The sequence below is a fragment of the Bactrocera latifrons genome, unplaced genomic scaffold (assembly GCF_001853355.1).
Source record: "Bactrocera latifrons isolate USDA-ARS-PBARC rearing strain unplaced genomic scaffold, ASM185335v1 scaffold_217, whole genome shotgun sequence".
NCBI classification, from domain to species: Eukaryota; Metazoa; Arthropoda; class Insecta; order Diptera; family Tephritidae; genus Bactrocera; species Bactrocera latifrons.
This window is the reverse complement of record NW_017535708.1, coordinates 389,417-413,871: the sequence shown is the minus strand read 5'-3', so window position 1 is coordinate 413,871 and position 24,455 is coordinate 389,417. Positions and strand designations below refer to the sequence as shown.

Genomic DNA, 24,455 nt, shown 5'->3' with positions numbered 1-24,455 from the left:
AATGAATTATTTCTGGTGAGRAGGCGCAAGTTTATGAATATAGCGTCTAAACTGTCCAGAAATCTGCTGAATGACGCTCCAAAAATGAGTCGAAACCGAAAACTAAAATTCGCAGAAGGTACTGAAGGCTATCCTAGCCGAGGCTTATAACAAGTGTATGACATGTATTGGCTCAGTCTATTTTGAAGGTGATAATAAATAYTTGTATTGACTTAACAYGTTAACTTTTCCRRAACTAACCAACGACATCGCGTACAAAATCTTGTAATTTCTTACAAAGAAAGGCAGAGATATAATAATATTTTCTCTCAATTGCACTCTCATTTTCATCTCCACCTTCTCGTACTTGCTAACACACTCTCGCAAAATACTAGTTTCAAATAGGGGATGATTATGATATTTCAGATAATTCGTCAGATATTCTTCTCTGTGCTGGCAGATTTTTTTAAATTCATATAGTTCATATGTAGTTCTGGAATTCACTAGAACTTTTCTACTTTTAATGAAACTATGAAAAAAAAATATAATTGTTTAAACATTTAGAAACAAATAAATCGAGTTTGTAGCTTAAGTCTTTTGTTTCAATGAGACAAAAGCTCACACAATACTACCGGAGAAAAATGTTCATGGCGCCGGAAGTGCTTGAATCAAAAACAAAAAAAATGTTACATGCTTTCTCTCATAGAGAATTGGAAATAATTTGGAAATATCGCAACAACCTGATTCAGTGCTTATASAAAGATTTCCATCTATCGAAAATAAGGAAATTCGCAAAATCTGCTGAATTTCAATGTAACCTTTTTTACTGAAGAAAAATAACGTTGTATATTAATTTTTTATTAAATAAAGACGACAATATATTTTTTATATATTTAAAATTTGGCTTTGAAGGTGTTACTTATTTATGTACATAAATCGCCTATACTAGTATGACAATTTAGAATTGTTCCGAAATTCTACAAATTGAGAGAAGTGAAGTTTGGATTTGGCGACTCATGTTAATCCTTAAATATAAAATCTTAAAAAACATTTCACGGCAAAGTAAAAAAGTATGCAAGTAAATATTTCTTAAAAAATCATAAAGTCTTTAAAATACAACGTTACTAACGTTCGTAAATAAACTTCGCAAGCTTCATCTGTGAAAAGCTCACACTTCATTGCTTCTCGTGAGTCCTTGGCCAAAAACAATACTGTAACGATACGCTGGGACCTACATACATACATATTCGCCAGAAAATAAAAAAAGAACCTGAAAAGTCCGTGGTTTTTCAAGATATGCAAATGATAATCGGTAAAAAGGCTAAAGGCTATCCCAAAAGTCGAGTTTGAGAAGCGGTTGAACGATTGGAGGAATCTCTTTCATTATAGCACGATATCGAATGGCGACTATTTTGAATGCGACAACATTAATGTGGATAAATATACCTTCCAAAATAAGTTATTTTTGGAACACAACTCCTTTAAAAATATTTAATGTACATATGTACATATGTATTTAAACTCTATAATTCGTAAAATAATAAAGGCAGTGGTGGTTTTGGGCAATTTCCTTATTTGGACATAATAAGGGTTGATAGTATTMTACAATATATGTATATACGTCTGTAGTAGATAGACAAGCACAATTATAGACTCATAGAATGAACGTACATGTATAAGCATGAATGTATGTACATATTGTCACTTAAAATGCAAACGATTCACTATATCATATTACATACTTATGATATAAAAGAAAAATGTCAGCTGGCGCTGTCAGTATATAACCATTTTATAACCACAATTCAAATTTTTTTTCAATATGATTCATTTCTATTTTATCGATTTTCCTTCGCCTGTAAAGTTATGAAAAGTTATTTAACGTTATTTTGCATTTTAGGTGATGATATATACAATACATACTACRTACATATGTGTTTTATATTTAGCATGGCAAATTACCTTGTAATTAACCGAGTTTCAATATTGTGATAATTTAGTTCTCGATGAAACTAATAATTATTAAATATTTACAAAATCAAAATTTAAATCCCAAATATTATCAGAAAACATTAACATACATACATAAGTACTACAAATGAGAGTTTATGGTGTATCTGGAAATGTAATTTTCACAACTTTTGTAGTAGTCGAAGCATCAGGTAGTAAACAAAATATGTATGTATGTATAATACAAAACTTCTGTTACAGGCACTGTTTGCTAATGTCTAAAGTTAATGACAATGTACGCCCACGTACATACCTACATAATTATTCTTGACAAATTCTGCTATCAATTTTTTCTTCTCGGGAAAGTCAACATACATATCACATAATTAACATTTTTATTTCCAGTCCGGAATGCCAGTGACATTTCTGTCGATCATACAGTGAGGGAACTTTCGAGTAAGTTCTGGAARTTAGAAATATGCATTGTTTAAAAACATCTACATACTTCATACATGGTYATACTTAAATTATGGCTCACAATTTTCTACATTTGTATATATTTTGGTCTCTCTAAATGTTAATTTTGCAATAACAAAGTCCAAAGTATTTATATATGTATGTATTTCTGTATCATTTGTCCCATTAAACTAACTGTGCTCAAATTTGTAGCTTTGCATACACAATATGTACATTTGTACAAATATATGTACGTGAGTGAAGAAAGAGGGTCTGTTGGCCGGCTAACATTTGCGTAAAACAATTCATTTAATTTTGCGCTTTAACCTTTCGTGCTTTTATAGAAATTTCTTGAAAATGTTCGAAAGTTCTGGTCAAACAAWCTGTATCAAAGAGCGCACACTCGTCAAGTGAGAGAGTGGAGACRCATACATRCATACATACATACCATACTTGGATAACGTSGCTGCAATCTCTCGGCACGACGGAATTGTTGCTCCGCCAGCTGTGAGTATAAATACGCCGGCATTTGCGATTAGCGGCATAGTTGAATTTCAAACAAGCTACAATAAAGCGTTGAASAAGCGCACAAAAAACCTCAAACAAAATCTAAAACTAATTTCTTTATTAAAAACAAAGCGAAAAAACTGTTTTTAGACTTTCCTGTTACTTTGAAGTGAATAAACTCAATACAAAAGTTAAAATGTCGTCTCTACCATTGATCTTGAGCTTGGCTGATGATTTGAGCCGCTTAACGCCATTCTACGAACCAGTGTTTTACACTCAGTGGCCTGCAATCACAACTTCTCAAAGTGGTCGTTTGCGCAAATTGAATAAAGATTTACCACTAGCCACTATTGGAAAGGATGGCTTCCAAGCCAGTATGGATGTACAACAGTTCAAGCCGAGTGAGTTGACTGTGAAAGTGGTTGATGATCACATTGTGGTCGAGGGTAAACACGAGGAACGAGAAGATGACCATGGTTACATCTCACGACACTTTGTTCGTCGCTATGCTTTGCCAAAAGGATTCGAGGCCGATAAAGTGGTTTCCACGTTGTCTTCGGATGGCGTATTAACAGTTAGTGTGCCAAAGCCGGCCATCGAGGATAAGTCCAATGAGCGTGTGGTTCAAATTCAACAAACTGGACCAGCACATTTGAATGTGAAGGAGAATCCCAAAGAAACTACACAAGAAGAGAAGCCAAAAGCTTAAAAGTGAAGCATTGATTACCCTCAGTCCCTCACTATTTCTTTACTTCACACGATTTTGTGTTCAGTATTTATAAGTGTTAATTAATTCCTAGGAGAAGAAAAGTCTGTCTAAAATTTAATTTTGAAAATAAATTATTATTTAAAACAAAAAAATTTATATATTTTTTTGCTTTATTTACTTTCTTTGGTGTTTTGTAACGGTGCTCAATTATGCCGTAAAGTTGTGTATATGTATATACTGTATGGGTAGTAACTCAGATATGTATGTATCTTTTGTTACATCTATACAAATGTTGGTTGGGTAAGGTAGAAAGTGGAGATGTGCCGTATATCGATAATTGTATAAATATTAGCGTGGAGTGATTTTTTATAACTCTGCATTTCACCAAAACTGCTTTTTGGTCCAGGAAAAAAATATAATTTCTGAGTCAAATTGTGTGAATTTTGAAGAAATTTTTAAGTTAGGGAATATTCGAGTATATGCTAAGTACATATCTGCATAAAAATAACTCCCTATTGGAGTTGTAATATTTTGACCAGTTTTACCAAAACTTYGATCTCTCTCTTTGACATAGTAACTCTGAGCTTAGGGTAACTTTATTTTGACGCAATATGTTATATTTYAATCCCTCAATTTAGGGTTGTGTCATACCTAATGTCTCAATCTGTTAACATGTATGACATTTTACAAATAATACGATGTTAAAGCGGCCTTAGTTGGGTTAAGATGACTAATTTTAAGTAGAGAATCCAGTCTAATTACAGACACTGACGTACTGAAGAGCTCGGAACCTTTGAAGATCTGAGATAACATGGTTGATTCATTCTTGAGCTTCTCTGCTCAGATTTTTGAACACATTTTCCAATTAATTCAAACTTGACGATATGAATAATTCAATAGACTCACTTTTTGGATGTGACTGTGTCCATTTTCCTCATTTCTGATAAGTATCTCCACTGTTTTGAAACCAATTTTGTTCGTAACATTCCCATCTCTGATAAGCATCTCTACTGTTTTGAAACCAATTTGGTTCTTAACATGCCCATAAACCCCCATTGTCACCGTCTGAAATCGGTTAACAATCTCGCCTACTTCGAATATACATATGTAYGTATATGTATAAGGCTTTTTGAAGTCGAACTAAACTAGGCCCTAAACCAGATGACGGATTGCGTTGATTTTTACCTGATAAATATGTACATACTTTTGTATGTATATGTATCTGTACCTACATAGACATATTGGCGCGCAAAAAACTCTCAACAACATTTGAGAATAAAATGGATATGTGAGTTATTCTAGTACATAAATCTATGTATGTATGTACATATAAAATTTCTATCTAGAATATTCTATGTATGTATGTACAACATGTACATATGTATGTATGCAACATGTATGGAAGTATGTATGCAATATTATGTACAACATAAAAAATCATCAGAAATCAGAACTCCGTTTATAGATGATAACATACATACATACATTCATATACATACATATGTATGTATACAGGTATACATAATAGGTTCTCCAGATCCAGTTGTCTAATTGAAGTACTTTTACATTTATTTCGGGGGTAAATTTGTGCTTACGTGACCAAAAGCACAAATTCGCATATGTATGTATGTACATATCTTCTTTGCCGAAATGCTTGTACCGCCAAATTGAAATAAAAAAAGTTCATTAAATGTATGTATGTATGTATGTATATAAGAGTGTTTGATTGCATCTACATATGTGTTTAGATTCCGGTTCTTCTCTTAAATTCAACACTGAGAAACACTTCGGAAGGAAAGAAGCAGCAAATTTGGAGTTGCTTAAAATATTTATGTACATACATACTTACATACATGTTTACAAAGAAGGTCGTCAAAAGATTTCAACCCAATGATCCAGCAGTTTCGGTGAAATTTTCCTTACCGTCTCTGAAAACAACGTTTCAAGAAAAGCACTAAAATTCTTACAAATACGCTAATATGTACATACATATGTATGTAAATATCTCCGAAATTATTTGGCGGATTAACTGCATACAGACATACACACATATGTATGTGTAAACATATACATATTCCTTATACATATATGTACATATTTATACATACATATGTATGTCAATGCATAACAATACAAATTTTTAAAATCTATTAAAAACTTGTCTTTCCTTTTGATACATAACTGACGATTTTCAAATACTTCAAATCCTTGTTTTGTTATTTTATGATGACAAAGTTCTAACTCAACAACAGCTGATCCATTTTGACACTTTATTAACAATTTCCAGCACGAGTTTGTTGGCACTTCTGAAGAAATATATACATACTTTCTAGTATATTCTGGTAAAATCATGGCTTCTGACTTGTTATGGAAGAAAATAAAATTGTGTAGAGTACATTAATTAGATTAATTATATTTTTTATGTATTTTTTAGATGTACACACATCTTTAACTACATTACTATGTATAAGTTTGTCGTATTTTAATTCTTCACATAGACTCATAAATGCACATATACGTAGTATATTTAAAAATATTTTCTTTATCAAAAAACCGGCAATATTTGCAAAGAGATTTGAAAGGTAAATCGCTAAAAATGAGGAGCACTGAGTAAAATTTTCTCTTTGACTCTCACATAACAACCATTTGTGCTCTTTCGTCAGCAGTAAGCTTATCATATACATATATACGTTCAGTATACAAGTGCAAAGAGTTTTGCTTTGGCACACAAAGAAATTTGGTTGACGCACACAATTGGAAAAATGTAGAAATGTATAGAAAACTGGAGAATCTTCGCTGGTGAGTTGAGCAATGCGCTCTTTCCTTCGTCAGCGGGTATAAAAGCAGCAACAGTTCCTCGTTCCCCTCAGTTGAAAATAAAAAGTCAAAGAGTAAATTTGCATTTAGCAAAGCGAAGTGAAAACCAAAAGAAGTTTTTAACTTTTGTCTTAAATTCAAAAAATCTTGAATATTAATATTTTTGTTTGATTGCAAAGAAATACATAACAAATTCAAAGAAAAATGGCAATTGTTCCACTATTAGCAAACTTGGCTCGTGAACTTGATACTGAATATAGAGACTTGGAGCACTACTGGGACGATGATTTCGGTTTCGGTTTACATCCAATGGAAATTTTCCGACCGTCGCGTCATGGCCATTCGTTAATGCTACAACCACGTCGTCGCCATTATCCATATGATCGTGCACAAGTGTTGGCGCGACGTGCCGCACGTTTGGGCAAGGATACGGCTGAATGTTCATCGTTAATACCCATTGTCGGCAAAGATGGCTTCCAAGTGTGCATGGATGTGTCACAGTTTAAGCCTAACGAATTGACCGTTAAAACCGTGGACAAGACAGTTATTGTGGAGGGTAAACATGAGGAACGTGAAGATGACCATGGCATGATACAGCGACATTTCATACGCAAATATACACTGCCGAAGGATTACGATCCAAAAGATGTAGTGTCTACAATTTCATCGGATGGTGTACTAACAGTGAAAGCACCGCCACCACCAAGTAAGGCTATTAAAGCGAACGAACGCATCGTACAGATACAACAGACGGGGCCGGCTCATTTGAGCGTAAAAGCACCAGAGGAAACAAACAGCGATGGCAAGGCGAAGGAGAATAACGAAAAGAAGTCTGGAAAATAAGTGAATGTATATGTGCAGAAGAAGTTGCGTTACAAAAGCACTATATAAAAAATCATCACACAATTCATTGTCAAGATTTCTGGCCGTTGCCATCCATTTAGAATAAGTTGACTGAAAGCTATCCATCACTTCAACATTTAATGTTTCAGTATTGTATAATAAACTAAAGATGAATTCTTTGTGTTTTTTCCTTTTGTAATTTTACAAAATTTTCGGTGACTACTGTGTAGTAAATACTATGAGAAGCACTCGTTTGTAACCGGTTTTGTCAAATAAATATTTTGTACGTTTTAAGAAATTAAAAGTTGGTATTTCTTTCTATTTTTATGTACATATGTATATTTATAAGTCTCATCATCGTCTAGACAATAGTTGCCACAAAGCTGAGACGAGGTTTTAATTGATAAATGCAAAGCGCTATGTTGCAGTTCCTCAAGATGGAACTTCTTTTGAAAAAAAATCGTAGTGATCTACAGAGAATTGATTTTTTTTTATATTAACCTTAATAGTTAATACATCAAAACTCGAAACTAAATTATTTTATGACAATGGATGTCGCAATCTTGTATTTAGCATTGTTGTTTCCAATTGTTTCTTATTTAATTTTGCTGCTACTATTTCCACATTGGTCAACAACTGCGCAATCTTCAGATGTTCGTCTCATTCATAWATATTTCGGAGGGTTTCCGATTTTTTTTTAATTTCGTTCGTAAATCAGTTGGTTGTTGTTGTAAAAATTATCTAAACCCACTTTGGGTGGGAATGGCGCAAGTTAATCGTCATCGAAAGCACCAAACGGTAGGGTAAATATGCTGTTTTCAGGGAGTCGGACCATGGAGGAAGGGATTTAAGATGAATTGGTTTTATGTGGTTTCCAAAGAGGTAAAAAGGAGCGCGTTGCCACCACAGCCACCACCGTTGTGTGATACAGGAATACACCAATTCTATCCGGCAATGCTTGTTATTTTAGCGATATAACTCTGCTTGGATTGATATGGAAGCCAGTCGCTTTTAATCTCTTTTTTATACCTTGAGCAGGATATATTAAGTTTTCCAAAAAGTTTGTAACACCCAGAAGAAACCAAAGAGACGTTATAAAGTATTTACATATACAAGTGACCAGCATGACTAGCTGAATCGGTTTAGTCATGTCCTTAGAATTGCCTGTTGTATATACATGAACTAGTCCCCCAGTATTTAAGAAATCGTTTGGAAATTCTGCAGACGTTCTGTTTTCTCCATAAAGTTGCCATACAAACTGACTAATCAAGCACAAGTCCTTGTAAGGAAAACTTTTTTATTTGACAATATATTCACAAAAATTTGGTTGGTACTCAAGGCTTCGCTACTATCCTCGAACTTATTGTTGTGATCGGACAACTATAGCATGACTACATAATTACTTCATATCTGCCTATACTTGCCCAAACAGTTAAGAATCAAATAAAATCATCACCAAAGTAAAAATACAACAACCATATACTTGTAATTAAGTTATTCTTTTTTATTTTACACAAAAAATGTTTAAAATTTTTTGCTTTTAAAATTACATTAATAATATAGATATAATTTTACATAGTTTTCCATAGTATGCGATTTATACATACTTAAATTTGTAATATGTAAATGTAATATAATTATCAATTAAATTAATTACAAAATTCCATTTGCTTATGATTTTATACCAGTATTTTGTATACATACTGTACAGAAATCGGAAATGAGAAATAAAGAAGTTCATATACATACATATATTTATATAATTAAGTAAATAAGCTAATAATGTATAGTATTATTACTCGAGGCAGGCGCATTAAATAGAGGAGGAAGAAATTGGCAATTTGAAAAGGTTATTGTGAACAGGTGTTGTAATCTCAAACATGTTCTAGTTAAAAACAAGCGGTTGCTTTGAAGCGCAATTCTAAAATAACGGTTTATTTATGTATTTATACAAAAATATTCTAAGTTTCTTCATATTGTTTTCACTTTTAATTTTTATTTTTTTGTAAGTTTATTATATGTATGTCTGTCTGTGTGTTTGCATTTCCTGCTTATGTATCCACATAGAAAATATATGGATTAAGTGAGCTTTTTATTGACTCCGCTGTACTATATGATACTGTTGTACTGTGAAAAGTTCTGGTAATAATTTCCAACTTTTGCTTGCCATTTACATTTAAAGCATATTGATACTTTAAAAACAAAAAAATATATGTAGGTAAATACATGTGTGTGATTTTCCCAAGTGTATATGTGTGTGTGTAAATGTATGTATGTGTGTTCGATTCGCAAAAAAGTCTAAAAATGACAAATTGTTTAATCACAGTTTTTATTTAGCATTGACTTTTCAAAATCTCAAAAMTTCCTTCATTCAATTTAAATATGTTTTCAAAGTGAAAATTAGAGATTTCGAAAGKAAATGCTTTTAGAAAAAGTTATTTTCAGTGCTGTAATGATGTTTCTTTTGCATTGCACGCAATTGTATGTGGGTTTGTGTTATAAATTACGCTTTTTGAGTGATGAAATTGTACAGAGCAACAGGACAAATCCAATATTTGTTACGATTTCTGATTGAAATGAATACTTTGTAATTTGTTATAAACTATGATTCACTAATGAATAGGAATTTCTGTAARAAAGAATTGTAAGAAATCGTTTTCACTACTTAGATTTTACTAAAGATTTGGCACACTTTTTCAAGTTTTCTCGAATAATTTCACCTTAAAACTGCGGAATTTTGACAATGTGACTTTGTCATGACTTCCTTTGACTACACTTGAGTTGATATTTCATACCTAAATTAAATATTTTTAATCACTTTTTAGCAAGAAGATTCTCTAAATATAGATTTTTGTAGTAAAATTGCTGAAATTTTTATTTATTTTTCCTATATACAGCGTGAGAGCAAAAATATGAGAATATTCTTAAGATTTTTTTTGTAAAATTTTAAAAAAATTGAAATATAAATTGAGCTTACATATATGGAATCAAGCAAAATAAATTACAACGATGAGCTGCACAACTACTCATAATATGTATGTTATAACGGCAGAAAAAGTATGAATTTTCATTCAACTAGTCAACTAAACAAACCGTTCCCACGACAGTCGGGTTTACGTAACTGGTACACAACCGAATTTTTAACCGATCAAAGACGGTTAGCTCGGCAGCATGCTTCAAAATTATTGCAGTGATATTTTCTGTCGATACAGCAACAACAATATACCAAAACAATCAAAAATTAGGAAAAAGTTTATTTCCATGAAATGTCTAGACACTATGAACATTTTCCATAATCTATTAAAAAAAAAATATATTATATAATTTTTCCAAATATCGGATTTGTCCTGCTTTCGCATAAAAGTACAAAACTTATAGCCGCTTAACAAATTTCAAATTTCAAAATTCACATTTCATATTTTTCTTTATTTCTTTCCTAACTGCAGCTTACATATTTATAACGAACAGTCTAAACGCTGTGTTAATTAAGCCTTAGTTCAGCCGACACAAGCGAATATTCAAAAAGTCTCATTCAAGTAAAGTGTAGGTCCACTTAAAAAAAAAAAAGCGAAAAATAAAAAAAAAAACAACGAAAAACAAAAAGACATTAAGCGTGAAAAAATATTTGGACGCAAGTTAACCTTATTTGTTGCACGCACAAAAACTAAAGTCAATAAAAATAAAATACAGTTATATGCGTACACAACAACTTAGAGAGCGTCAACTCAGTACATTTAGTTCCATATTTTCATATAGGTAGGTAGATAGATGCATACACTTCATTTAAGTATTGGACTCGATGAAGTCGGGCAGAATTGCTGTGTTGTTCGCTCATTTTCTGAGCAGATTTTCGCAACTGCCACTCAAATTTGGCAACGATTTAAACATTGGCGTCGACGTGGATTGTCGTCTGGACGTGCCCATACTCGTCGTTGCAGCCGTGCTGGGTATGGCTCTGCTTCTCAGCAAGTCTTGCACATYTGCGCCCACGCCCACCTCATCCACCGTGTGTAGGGACCGGCGTAGAGCGGCCTGTGTCTGCCGCGTCGTTGGCATTGTTACATTTACCGCATAGGCGGCTGGTGGTGACAGCGGTGACGTGGGCAGCTCCATATCCAGTATTGTGTCAGCCGCAGTAGCCGAATTTTGTTTTAGTAGTTGCCGTATACGTTTATTGCCACCTGCCGGTAATGTGCTCCGCATCGAGTATATGGGTTCTATGGGCACTGCTGATGGCAGTAAGACGTCGTTTACTTCGGCGCCCAGCATCGGTTCGCTGTCCGGTCCGATTACCAGTTTTGTGTCCGAGTAGCGACGTAAGTCTTTCGTTAGAAATTTATCCAGCTGTTCACTTTCAGCTTCTACATCCGCTGCACTGGGCGGCGTCAATGTGTTTGCGTGTCGATAACTCTCCGTGGTGGGGTAATCAACCGATGATTCCATGCTTAAACCCATCGAGTCGTTGAGGATGTCGCGATTCTCTACGAATATCGATGAATTGGAATAACGTTTGCTGTGCGGCTTGTAAGCGAAACCGCCCAAACCGTTGGCCACCGCATTGGACACGCCTGAACTGATTGAGGGTGCCTTTTGATCGCCACTACCTGAGAATAGAAGAAAAAGTAATATATTATGTGAAATAATTTGAACAAGTTTTGATTATAAGATTTTATGATCCCTTCCAAACTATAGTTTCTAAAGAAAACCAAAAAAAAAAAAAATAGTTATAGATTTGTGCACAGAAAGTTCAAGTTCTCATTATAGCGTTCTTGTGACTGCCTCTTTGACCAAACGCGAAACTAGAGTTATAGCTCAGCCAAGGTATTTGTCAAATGTTTTTGTTTTCGAAACAGTTTGAGAAATTCGCTTTCTATTTTTACGTCTTGTCTCCATCATTCACAAGAATAAGATGTGTGTAGATTTGAATTCTCATGGAATATTTCAACACTATCCTGCCTTAGCCATCACTTCCATTTTTTTTTTTTTAACTTACCACTAAAACTACTCAATTGTAGCGCATGCTCACGTCCCGTATCCGTAGAAATGCCACCAGTGCTGAGATCTTGACGTGAACCACCGCAAACGTCATTTACCGAACCGCGACTCGAATTCTCAGAATGCTCGAGTACATTGTGTATTGAATCGTGAAATGGTGTCATACTACCCGAACCTTGTGGACACGGACGGAAGGATGATATCTGCGAAACCACATCGTCCAATGCCCAATCACGTTCGTAATTACTTTGCAGCTGTGCACATTCAATATTTGCCGCTACGGCCACCTGTCCCACCTGTTGTTGAGGCGGCAAATGACTGTGGTGATGTGTGGTAGGCAAAACATCCGAATCCGTATCACCGCTCTGTTGCAAACGACGCTGTTCGGCTGGAAGATGATAATGATGCAATGGATGCTGATGTAAGGTCGCGGCACCTTCTATATCCAGGCTGCCAGAAATGCTACCGTTACCACCAGCAGTGGCGGCATAGTTGTAACCATTCGAGGCGGAAGCGCCATTGGCTACGATTTCAACATTTGGACCATCACCGGTGGCGGTGGGCGCATWAATGCTAGATGGATGTGGCTCACAGGAGCCCTCGTGATGAGTGCGATGTTGGACAGCGGGTGATGGTGGCGACATAGCATGCACTTTTTCTGGTGCATTTTGTATGAGCAGTATTCTGTAAGTGATTTAATGTGAACATTTAATAATTTTTCATTTGGTTAGAAAATAAAAATGTCTGAACCTGTTTCTGGCCTTCCAACGATGGCATAGATGCAAATAAGCTTTGCATTGAATATACATGAAGACCACGCCGCCCGTGAGTCCCACTGTTACCACGGCYAGTTTCGTCCAGAAGGGCCAATCTATGGAAAATTAATTAAAAAGTTATTGTCATACATATTTACAACCACATATACGTATGTACAGCAAATGTTTATATTACATCTGATCAAAATTGACCCGGACTGGTCCATTTACTCAACGCGCGCAAATCGAATTGATAAAAAAGTTTTTCTGGATTGACCACATTTTTTTGCTTGCTTGAAATTTTGTGTTCCCGARTGGTATCACGATTACGGAGTCCTTGAAAATATCGCAGAAGTGTTTTGAAGAGTCTATTTTATCACGAAAACAAGTATTTATTGAAASTCGTGAAGTCATCGAAAACTTGACCCGCGCGAGACGTCCATCCAACTCTAATAATAACGGCAACACGTAAAAAGTTTCAGAAAGAATGTCTGAAGATCATCGTTTTGGAAAACGATAAATAGCAGAGGATCTCTATCTCGATGCATAGGAGATGGGATCGATTCAACACATTCTTATTAATTTTTTGGGTATGTAGCGTATCAACGCTAGACTACTASGAAAAGATCTCTGCCTTTTGCAGACACGTCGTCGAATGAAAATCATCAAAATTCATCAAATTAATCATTACTAGTGACGAGTCGTGAGTTTATGAATATGACATCCAACAATCGACCGAATGACGCTGTAAATATGAGCCAAAACCGAAAAAAATCGATGCACASTTGCTGAAAATTTACTCTTTCCTCAGTCCGGGTCARATTTSATCATACAGTATTCTGAATTGCTCACTTACCAATCAGTCCACGCTTCACATCATCAGCCGCACGCTCGATTAACACACAAAGCGACCAAATAACGCATAAAGCGGCGGCGCAATGAAATAATACCGAACAGCAGAGACGTCTTCGCTCAATTCCAGAAATGTCAAGGCTGCGCCACTGTAAAGATATTACAAATTTTATTGCAAATATTATTAAGTTCAGCAAAAAGATTCCATTTCAGTGTTGCAATAAACTAACCTCATTGAATGGTTTGATTTTTGTGTGCATTATAAATGGAAATTTGCATAGTTCGCATGCGTTCGTTTCGGATGCCGTCAGCCATTGCTGGAGACACGCTTGATGGACGTATTTTAAGCTACCCGCACAATAGCAGGGCGTCAATAACGGATTTTGTGGATCGCTCTCACAATGGCAAATGCGACAGATATCGCCGCTACTCTGAGAGGCCTGACTGCTGCCCGATCCAAATCTGCAATAAATAAAAAAAAAAAAGAAAGATGACATTAAAAAATATAATAATTACATCAAATGTGTAAAAAATTTATGGAAATTTTTCACTCGTTGCACGAATGGTAATTTGTATAGCACGTGCAAGAGATTAAAGCTTTTTTTGTTTTTGCTTTTGTTGCACGGCKCCTATCGTAAAAAGTCACGAAAACTCGCTCATGCCCAAAGTGCATGCATATACTCGGATATGTACTGGGGTGTGTCGTTTTTTGGCAACTTTTTTTCGACTAAAAAACAGGCCGAAACTTTTAGAAAATTACAAGATAGATATACGCTTAAAATTAATATAAATTATCTGCATGACGGCCTGGTTCTGCGCGAAATAGTCTCTCAGTTTTCGAGATATGGATCTAAAATTTTGCACACGTTCCTTTCTTTCCAAGAAGCTGGYCATTTGTCGAAACCGCCGCTGTCGAACCACTTTTGGGTGTAGCTGTCATATGGACTGACTGTTTAAAAACAAGTCTTTGTATAGAAAACATTTTTATTCAGCAAGATATCTTCACGAAATTTGGCATGGGTTGTTAGCCTAGGCAATGCTACAATCTCGGAACAAATTGTTCAGATCGGCTCACTATAACGCATAGCTGCAATACAAACTGGCCGACCAAATTCAAGATAAAAAACTTTTTATGTCCTTTTTTGCTATAAGAAATATACCTGTGAAGGGTATTATAGCTTCGCTGCCGCGCAAGTTTACTGTTTTCTTTATTTAGTAGTTTGACATATGAGCATTTCAAAAAGGAATTGAAAAATTATTCAGACAGCAATCGTTGAAAAAAAGGTTTAGGCAACTTGAAATCGGCACACCCTAAATATATACATAAATATAAATAAGCAAGCCAAAATGGTTAATAAATATAATATTTATAAGTATGTATGTATGTAATCGTGCAGGAATGCAAAAWATTTTTGTTTTTTAATTTTGCAAAAGGAAAGCGTTTAACATACCATCGATAAATACTTCAACATTATGCAATATACTATAAGAGTGGTGTGGAACGAGTGAAGTGACATTTAATAATTCCCGTTAAAATGTATTTCCTTATCGGAAGTGGTRTTTYAATCATTTAGTAAACCGAAATGTAYACTATGTAGCTCGGCAAGCGCTGGACCACAAGTGCTTGCGTGTTGCTAAGGTGCTCCCGGTTCGGGCGTGATCACAAGAGCGAAAGTAAGCTTCTTCGCATAGARCGTGGTGTACTAGTTATTTCTATTCAGGCTGGTTAAGGTTTATTCGKTTTATCGGTCGAAATTGGCTGGAAGTTTTTGGTGGTTTGGGGTAGAATCACCATAGCACCTTTTTTCTGGACTGTCCCGCCTTATTATGCCCGATATAGCGCCACTGCAGGATATAGTTGCCAAACAAAATCACTATTAAAATCAATATATGGATCTTTCTATACTCCTTCTTGCTGTAAGAAATGTRGCTGTGAAGGATATTAGGTGTTTCTAATTTATATTGATTTGAAAAACATAAGACTTGAGGCAAAATACCATTATTTATATATGTACGTAAGGAAGCTGGACTCGAAATTCTTCAACAAATATGGAAGATTTGCGCGCATGTGCCAGAGGACATGCTAGTGCAAGGTTGCATCGCAAATCCTGTCAGTGCAGCGATGCAATCTGTTCGATTTGCTATTCACTAACTAATTTATTATTTTTTATAATGGCTAATACTTGCCGGTAGGCGTAGACACATGGAAAACATTTGTTATTGTATTGCTATGAAAAATCATTGTTATTTCTGACATAACTGCAATTACTTTGTATTATATAAACAAACCGATTTCTGATAACACTCATTGCGTTTATCATTTCGTTTTAAAGTATCACTATACTCGTGGCATAATATCAGAAGAGCCGACAATTCAAAAATTTGTTTAGCCCCTCTCACCCAATGCTGACCACTTGATGAAAATAGTTCGTTATTCAACTGTCTCTAATTATTTAGTGTTATATACAATGTAGCCCACACACATACATACATATGCACACACATATGTTCGTATGAATGCCTAATTTATTACGAAACAAAATTACGTGTAAAAAACACGTACCTATCAACAGTTGAACTGTCAAGATTCATTCGTGCAATTGCTGTACATAAACAAACACACACACACACACACATACGCGCATACAAAGCACATAATTATATACGGCTCTTAAAATTGAGTGCATTTATTTATTTGCATGCTAGTTTTATAAGTTCGAATGGAATTTTATTGAACAAAGTCAGCACTATTCAGCTGGGAAATTATCAGGCGACCCACCCATATGATGTTTGATTTACATTTCCGCGATTTTATAGTGAAAACTATTTTTCTGCAAAAGCTGGAAATTCTAAAATAAATTTTTATTCAAAATGTTTTCATAATAAAATAAATTAAAAATACAAAATTTATTTAATTGCATAAAAATTCGATTTTGTCCATCCATATAATATTTACTAATGAACATACATACATAYRTAYRTATATACTTAGGGYTTTCACATGTCTCTTAAAGTTATAAGTTATAACGATTCGAWAACATAGTAYTGAGAAKTGTAAATGTGTARACTCATYTTTGTWTGTAATCCAACAACAAATTTTTTTTTTAACAAGTGTAAAAATGTAAAATTTTACGACTTTACGATTTAAGACAGGTTGTGAATACCCCAACTATATATCTTTAGTGACGTATTTTTAGGAATTCTATACAAGTTGCAAGTTTATTTATAAACGAGTCTCAGCAATTCGTTTGATGAACGAGCAATACGCACTTTAGTGCCGACAATTTACAAATAAAAATAATTAATGCTTTTAGGTGCAAATAATCAATCAATTTTTATTACAATTTATTTGTTGACGACACTATTTGTTTTCATTTAATATTGTTTCATGTCATCCGCATATTTTGTGTAAATGCGTATACTATATATGTATGTACATATGTACATATGATTACGTAGGATTTTAGTAGCCTGAATAAAGAAGAGCTGTGATACCAACTGATCGACCGAAATGAAATTAATATATGGAAAACGTTTTTATTTGACAAATTATTTTTCTAAATTTTGACATATAGTATTATCTAGCACCACTATAAGCTTCGCGGCATATAGCTGACATTTAGTGCGCGCGCAAGGTCCTTCTAGCCAAGGGTAAATAGTAAGAGGTCTAAGGAATTCTACGCTCTCAGTATTTTGAAAAAGTGTGGGATGGCACAAACCATAGTTTTCGTATATCGAGCATACCACACTTTTCTCACAATAACAAGTATTTATCGGTCAATATTACTGTCAGTTTGTATTAAGAATTATTTTTCACTTTTTAGCTTAATATGCTTTATTATTATTACACCCAGAATAAATTGTCAAGGCTAGGTCTCTTTAGGCGGTGCCAACCCCTTAAATRGACAGATAAATAAATAAGTGAGAACTGTACCGCGACCTAAGGTCTATTGTGCGCTCTTCTAATTMACAAGGACTCACTTAGCCCCAGGATATTCATACGATTGTAATAGACTGTTCAGCCGTTGTATACACTTCTGCAGCGGTAGCGATTCGTTCCCGTACGCAGAGATCGTTTTAAGTGCCATTTGACTGTCGCTGAGTATGACTATACGTTAAGTGCGTGATATGCGACTCCCTTACCAATTCTCTCCGACGTTTTCGAGTCGTCGGTGTACCACTTGATTGTACTATACCTAAGCAGTAGGTCGARACAGGAATCATTCCATTCARCMTTGYTGCTAATGTAGACTTGGGACTCTTAAAATTWCCATTACCATTTTGCTGTCAGTCGCTTGAGACAAGAGGCAGTGATATTTTGCCATTTAAGTCCTTTAATACGCCGAAAAGAKATTATCTTAACCCTGCCAAACCCTACTGCTTTCATTTGAAGCAGTGTGTGTTTGGTTACCTGATCGATAACTTGGTGAAGCGGTGCGCTTGGCTCCCCACACGCAGATGCAGGCGAGTCGTAGGAGCTTCGATAGTTGAAGTCCTGCAATGCTTTCGAGGCAAAAGCCATCGCCCCATACGCAATAGTCCGTCGCACGATCATGATGTACAACCACCTAACAATCCTTGGCTTGCAGCCCTAGGATTTACTAGCTAGTCGAATGCAGAACAAAGGTCCTTTACTAGCTTTCAACAAGCTGCTTTGACCATATTAGTCATATCGATCTCTCTGTCTCCAATTTGAGAATTGCGTCTTGTAAACGGAACGATGATCGTTTTTGAGGGGTTGATATGCAGTCCAATCCTAGTGCACACTCTCCCTTAGCCAGTCCCAATCCCCTTTGTACGATATCGGTGAGAGTGTCCTCAAATTTTCCTCTTGCTATAAAGTAATGTCGTCCGCATATCCTTGATAGGGGATTCCATTGTTATTTAGCAAAACGAGTAGTTCGTTCACGACAAGGCTCCATGACAGGGTGAATACCACTTCACACTTTGGGCAGCCGCTTATAGAGCAGAGCCGAATTCTGGTATTCCCTAATGTGGTTTCAGCTATTCTAGTTTTCCGTACGGCTTTTATCCATCTGCGCAACCCCTTAATTAGATGACTCATAGTGGACTGAAAAACTTACACGATAATCATATAAAATAAACCGTACCTTGTGGCACATGTCGTATGAGTAACATTTTCGTATTGTTCATTTAAAAATGTGTCGCACACGAAATGTATTGAAGCGATAGAAAACTATGAAGACATTAAAMKTTATGCTAATTTCAACCTAATCACTAATATTGATTTGAGTGTTTTTCTAAAAATCTTACGACTTCTTGTTAACTGGTTGCATGTTTTTTTTACAAATCTTCCCTACCCTTTCGAAGTACTGATTTCACTTAATTTTCAACTTCTTTACAAAAAGTTCAAGTTTTCTGTTCTTTTAACGACTTAAAAAATAATAATAGCAATTTTGTAAGCGTACGCTAACCAAATCAATCAAATACCTGCACCTATTGATCCCAAACCGATTAAACCTGGGCAGCAAGCTCTTTATAGACTGTTTTCTATTTCAAATAGCACTTAAAGTGAGGTRTTCAAGTACTTTGGCACCATTTTACTTTTTATTGATTAACAATTCTTGGCTYTTATGAGATCCATATCAATTTCATTAAAGTAGATAGTGTTGCGGCAAAAGAAATATTTTTGTCTTTGTATTTTTCTTCTTCTTTTCGAAGTCTCTTCATTGCTTATTGTTTTTTTCCGAAGCTCACCAACTGATAGCAGGCCTTTTTATTAAATTTTGTTATATTGTTGACTACTATAGCAATTCGTTACTAATACGAAACAGGAGAATGCTGGAGTTTATATGTAGTTTGATTTATTCTCGGTTTGATGCCGCAAGAATTTTAACTATCGCGACTTGACTAAAAAAAACTTAACTTAAAAAAGTATTGTTTTTTTTTTCTGTTTATTAGTAAAAAATGTATTCATATGTATGTATTAATGTTAGGTATCAGCAGTCTTATCTCTTGTTTGTGACAATATCGTGCAATATTTCAGCCAAAATGTTTACAAATTTATGGAAATGACACATTTTATAGCATGAGCACAAACTAAATTGAAACAAATTTGCTGTGAAAACAAGATTAAAAAAATTAACTGAACTATATTCATAATTTGTGTTGTACTGCTAGAAGAGATTTGCGTCAAAAAATATCGTAATACATAAAATCATAATTGGTGGCAACTTATGCCCTAGAACTCAAGCGAAGCAATTTAGAGATGTATTTTTTTTTTTGAGAAGTTTTGTGATAAAATATTTCTGATAGATTACTAGAACGTTGTATTTTTAAAATGGTTCAGTTGGGAGTTTCGAAAGATGTCTATAATTTGCATATATACAAGTAAATAGTCAGCAATATAATTGACTAAATTAGGTCATACAAGTGATCAGCAAAAGAACACTCGCTTAAATTAAACCAAGTAAGACAATAAATCGTCAATGAATAAAATAAATATTTAAGTTTTAATGGATACTATCAGTCCGAACAATTGTCATAAAATCATAAATCGATAAAAATAATAAATCCAGTTTCTGTCAACTAGAAAAATTACATGTTCGTTGCTACTACATAACCTTCAAAKGTATATACAGTGTCATTAGTTTGAAATAGTGTACATTCTTTTAGACTACTATAACGGTATTATGAGCATGTTTGTGACAATTGCTTGCCGTTAAATTTGTTTCCATTAGTCATTAAGCGGGGCAATCAAAATTGATTGGCTAGGCGATACCACACTGAGGGTTTCTGCTAAGTGCAGTACGTTAGAAAACAATTTTGATTAAACTAAATGCAATATTACAATCAAAATAATCTATATATATTAGCTGAGTTCTCAAAGCGGTTAGAAGCCCACAAAGTAAACAGATAACCAACTAACCTCACTTCTAACAGTTGAGCTGCAAGAAATTGTTTCCTCAAAAATAAAACTATTAATTGAGAAGGCGAAATACGATAACGGTGTATGTGATTGCATGATAATATGTGTTTATATAGTGTGTGTACATATATGTATTTGCTATAACATAATTAACATATGTATATTTCAATTATGTTGGAGTATTCGATGACATTAAATGACCTTGGTAACTATACGACAAGTAGAAAATATAGGAAATTATGTCCACTTACTGTGCATTACATATACATACATATCTACATCTATAAGTATAGTTATGTGTATATATCACATATTAGTACTCGTAGCTGTGTAAGTGTAACGTCTCTTATATTTATTCGCTCCCCTGCATATAAATTGTAATTAAATAAATATATATGCTTGCACAGTATGTATCAATTCAGCTAACAACTAGGAATGCATAATACATTACCARGAATCGGTCACCGGCGACCGCAACAATCCCAACCAATACGTTTGCACACAATTTTTTTTTGTTTTGATGAGGAAGTTGTCCTTATTGTAAAATTAATTATATCGATCCTGCGGATACTTTTGCCTTTTGCAACTAGGGGAAAACAAAACCGAAAAAGATAAAAACAGACATAAATTTGCACTGTGGGCTGTGAGTCACCGCATGTGGCGTTGCGATTATGCTCACATTACGGTAACAAAGGACAACGAAATGCACTTAGGTATTTGAAGAATGAAATCAAAATAGTCAAARTTGAAGGAATCATGTGTAAACCCTTTAAATAATTGAATTTAAACATGTTTTCATGCAAAAATATTAAATAATTCAAAAGTTTAAATCTGATCAAATTTGACCCGGATTGCCAAAATAAAATAAATTTTCACATCATTTAACATAAATGAAAACCACATTCGAAACGTCAAAGTCACATAACAAGCTGATGTGATACAATAGACTCAACATATATAGGGTAGTCTAAAAAGCATTTTCGTATTTCCATTTTGGTCGACCATTTTTTGTCATTTTTCCCACTAGAGACAYTATTCCATCAGTGTGACACCTTTCTGGTCGACGAAAAACTGCGACAAATAATTTTCACAGCCTTTTTTTGAAGCCAACTTTACTTTATTAAGGGACTTCGGCATTGACCGAAACAAATTGTAGTCTGAAGGTGCAAGGTCATGACTATGGTGGATGTATCAAAACTTCCCAGCCAAGCTCTTTCTCTCTTTTTGCCGAGTCATCAAAGAAGTGTGTTGTCTAGCCTTCATTACTTCTGTCCGTTTTTTTCGATTGCTTGCTTCAATTTCATCAGTTGTTGACAGTGAAATGTAGAATCAATCGTTTGACCAGTCTGGACCAGCTCATAATGGATGATTACTTTCCAACAACACCAAACATTCAGCATAACCTTTCGAGACGTTAATCCTGGCTTTGCGACCATTTGTTGAGCTTCGCCACCCTTGGACCATGATATCTTTCGCACATTATTGTCGTATTTGTACTAATAGTATTCCTTGTTGCCAGTTTGATCGGTCGGAAGGAATGCGGAGTGCACCACACCTCGATAATCGAAGAAAACTGTTAACATAACCATGACTCTTGACGCGATTTTTTCTGCTTTGGCTTACCTTTGCCACGATTTTCGACCTTTTCTGGGTCGTAAGCATAGATCCAATACTCATCACTAATAAGCTTCGTGACATCCTGGTAGTCGGTAAGCAATGTTTCAGAGACRAAAACGAGACGCTGTTTTTCGAAAAAATTTTGGAACCAATTCTTTCACATTTCTTAGGCGCAAATGATCTTTCAATTGACTTTCATTGATCCTTCCGATATTCCAACGATGCCAGTAAGATCTGATTGTAAATCATCGATTCTCAAGCACCATTTTCTTCATATCATTGACGCGTTGATCGCCAGTTGTCAAATTTTAATTAAAAAGTCTTATTATTTTTTCCCCGCTGATTTTTTTTGCAACCAGCGATTACATATCATTATCACCAAATTCGACTAAACCAAATCTGGTGTCATTCAAAGTATTATTCGACCGACATCAGTTAGTTTAATTACAAAGAATGTAAATTATGTTTTAGTGGCGCTCTCTGAAATGATACAAACAATGTGGCATGTTTGGTATTTGCTTTCGGAGAGCAAAATTAAATATTTGCGTGTATCGATCTTTCGAGAAACAAATCTGTTTAATTTTGAAATTACAGGGTCAACTAATGTAAATTAATCTAATTCATAGTTTGTTCAGTATCAAATCTGAATGCTCAAATATGACCCGAACTGTTCCAATTAAAATGCTCGCGCGAACCGAATCGATAAACGATTTTTCTTTGATTGGAACGACATTTTGTTGTGTTCGCGTAAAGTTTGATTCACTTCAAACTYTGAAAGTATTCGAAGCAGTACCAGCCGGGAAGTGTGTGCTATAACCGCGTAAACTGTATCCAGGCTTCTTTTACGGATTTTTAAATTTCACCTRCATTAAAAGGCGAATAAACCTGATTCCTTACTACCAATTATAAATTTTAAATAGGATTCGTTATATATGAAATCAGGCAGCATTTCCAAACCACAAGAGAATAGTATGACAGAAAAGGTAATGACAAAACCAAAAGGAAGAGTGCTCTTGAACATTCATACATTACCATAAGAAGGGATTATTGTCAGGTGGACATTTAAGCCACAGAACTATAAAAAAAGACGCGGTCGCTAGAAATAGAACACGTGACGAAGGAGTAATCGTACGAGTTGTGCATTTACTTTTGTAAGGCACTGGCAGCTGAGAMGCATTAGGCATCAGGTTTAAGTGGACTCAATAAAGAGTCATATCAGGTGTAGAGCAACTTCCCACATAAAATAATTCAACAAACAATTTCGCAAGCATTTTTACAGTTTTTTTTTTTCAAATTACAGTGTCTAGTTTCTTATATCATCTCAGAGAGAAAAAATTCTGTCATCGCGTTCCTGCAAATTTCTTTCGCTAACTTTGAACGCACGACTGACATCGACATGTACTTGGCAAACAGTTATGTATGTACATGTACAAGTATATTTTGTTATAAAGGAAATGTATTTGCAATTTTACTTGGCCTTCAGCAACACCTGCTACGTAATACAAATTGTATACTTAGCGCTTTTGGTGAGTTTAAAGTGCTTATTTATGTTCTACCTAAATTATGTCAAAGAGTTTTATTTATTGATTTAGGCAAATAATAAGTAAAAAGTTAAAAAGTTTGTAAACAAAAAAGKCGTTAAGATTGTTATTTCATATCGTGAATGCTTAACGAAAAACGTGACACTTTTGCAAATGACAATCAATGCGAACTTAGTAAATAAGGTAAAGCATTTAGCGATTAACAACAGCGACAGACTGCTTACTGCACGTTCATTCGCCTGTGTGCTAARCTGTTGACAATCGCACCGAGAAAACAGCAAATTATTAAATGAATTAATGTGATTTATTGGCGAATGCGTAGTCAYATATGTACATATGTATTTAGTTACATGCACATAGCAACTCAACTATTTTCCTTYGACTACGTTTTTGTTAGCTTAAGTCATTTACACTCTTGCTTAAGTTTAAGTTTACTTAAATGCTGATCAAAGCCAAATAAACACTTTTTGTTTGCTTAAGTACTTACACAGTCAATAATAATAAATATACATACTTTATAAAAATATTATTTCTCATTAAAAATT

The 24,455-nt window shown here is 34.6% G+C and overlaps 3 protein-coding genes across 7 annotated transcripts in view; 2 read left to right on the top strand and 1 right to left on the bottom strand.

The window, feature by feature from the left end:
* Window positions 1–2,926: 2,926 nt before the first annotated feature.
* LOC108968466 (heat shock protein 23-like) lies at window positions 2,927–3,752 on the top strand. The gene has a single exon (XM_018932517.1). The coding sequence runs from the start codon at window positions 3,089–3,091 to the stop codon at window positions 3,599–3,601; it is 513 nt and encodes a 170-aa protein (XP_018788062.1). The 5' UTR covers window positions 2,927–3,088; the 3' UTR covers window positions 3,602–3,752.
* A 2,709-nt stretch (window positions 3,753–6,461) lies between these two features.
* LOC108968455 (heat shock protein 27-like) lies at window positions 6,462–7,565 on the top strand. Its single transcript, XM_018932504.1, has one exon. The coding sequence runs from the start codon at window positions 6,623–6,625 to the stop codon at window positions 7,259–7,261; it is 639 nt and encodes a 212-aa protein (XP_018788049.1). The 5' UTR covers window positions 6,462–6,622; the 3' UTR covers window positions 7,262–7,565.
* Window positions 7,566–9,164: 1,599 nt separating this feature from the next.
* LOC108968476 overlaps window positions 9,165–24,455 on the bottom strand; it is a 27,258-nt gene continuing 11,967 nt past the window's right edge. For all 5 annotated transcript variants that reach the window (XM_018932530.1, XM_018932533.1, XM_018932534.1 and 2 more), the window contains 5 exons: window positions 14,094–14,325; window positions 13,868–14,012; window positions 13,007–13,127; window positions 12,255–12,940; window positions 9,165–11,865 (listed from right to left, as the gene is read on the bottom strand). In XM_018932530.1, coding sequence (XP_018788075.1) covers window positions 11,093–11,865; window positions 12,255–12,940; window positions 13,007–13,127; window positions 13,868–14,012; window positions 14,094–14,325 — 1,957 coding nt within the window. In that variant the 3' untranslated portion in view covers window positions 9,165–11,092. The remainder of the gene's footprint in view (window positions 11,866–12,254; window positions 12,941–13,006; window positions 13,128–13,867; window positions 14,013–14,093; window positions 14,326–24,455) is intronic.

What these genes read in the sequence shown, in the direction of transcription:
- LOC108968455 (XM_018932504.1), top strand. Translation starts at nt 6,623, where the DNA reads ATGGCAATTGTTCCACTATTAGCAAACTTGGCTCGTGAACTTGATACT.
- LOC108968466 (XM_018932517.1), top strand. Translation starts at nt 3,089, where the DNA reads ATGTCGTCTCTACCATTGATCTTGAGCTTGGCTGATGATTTGAGCCGC.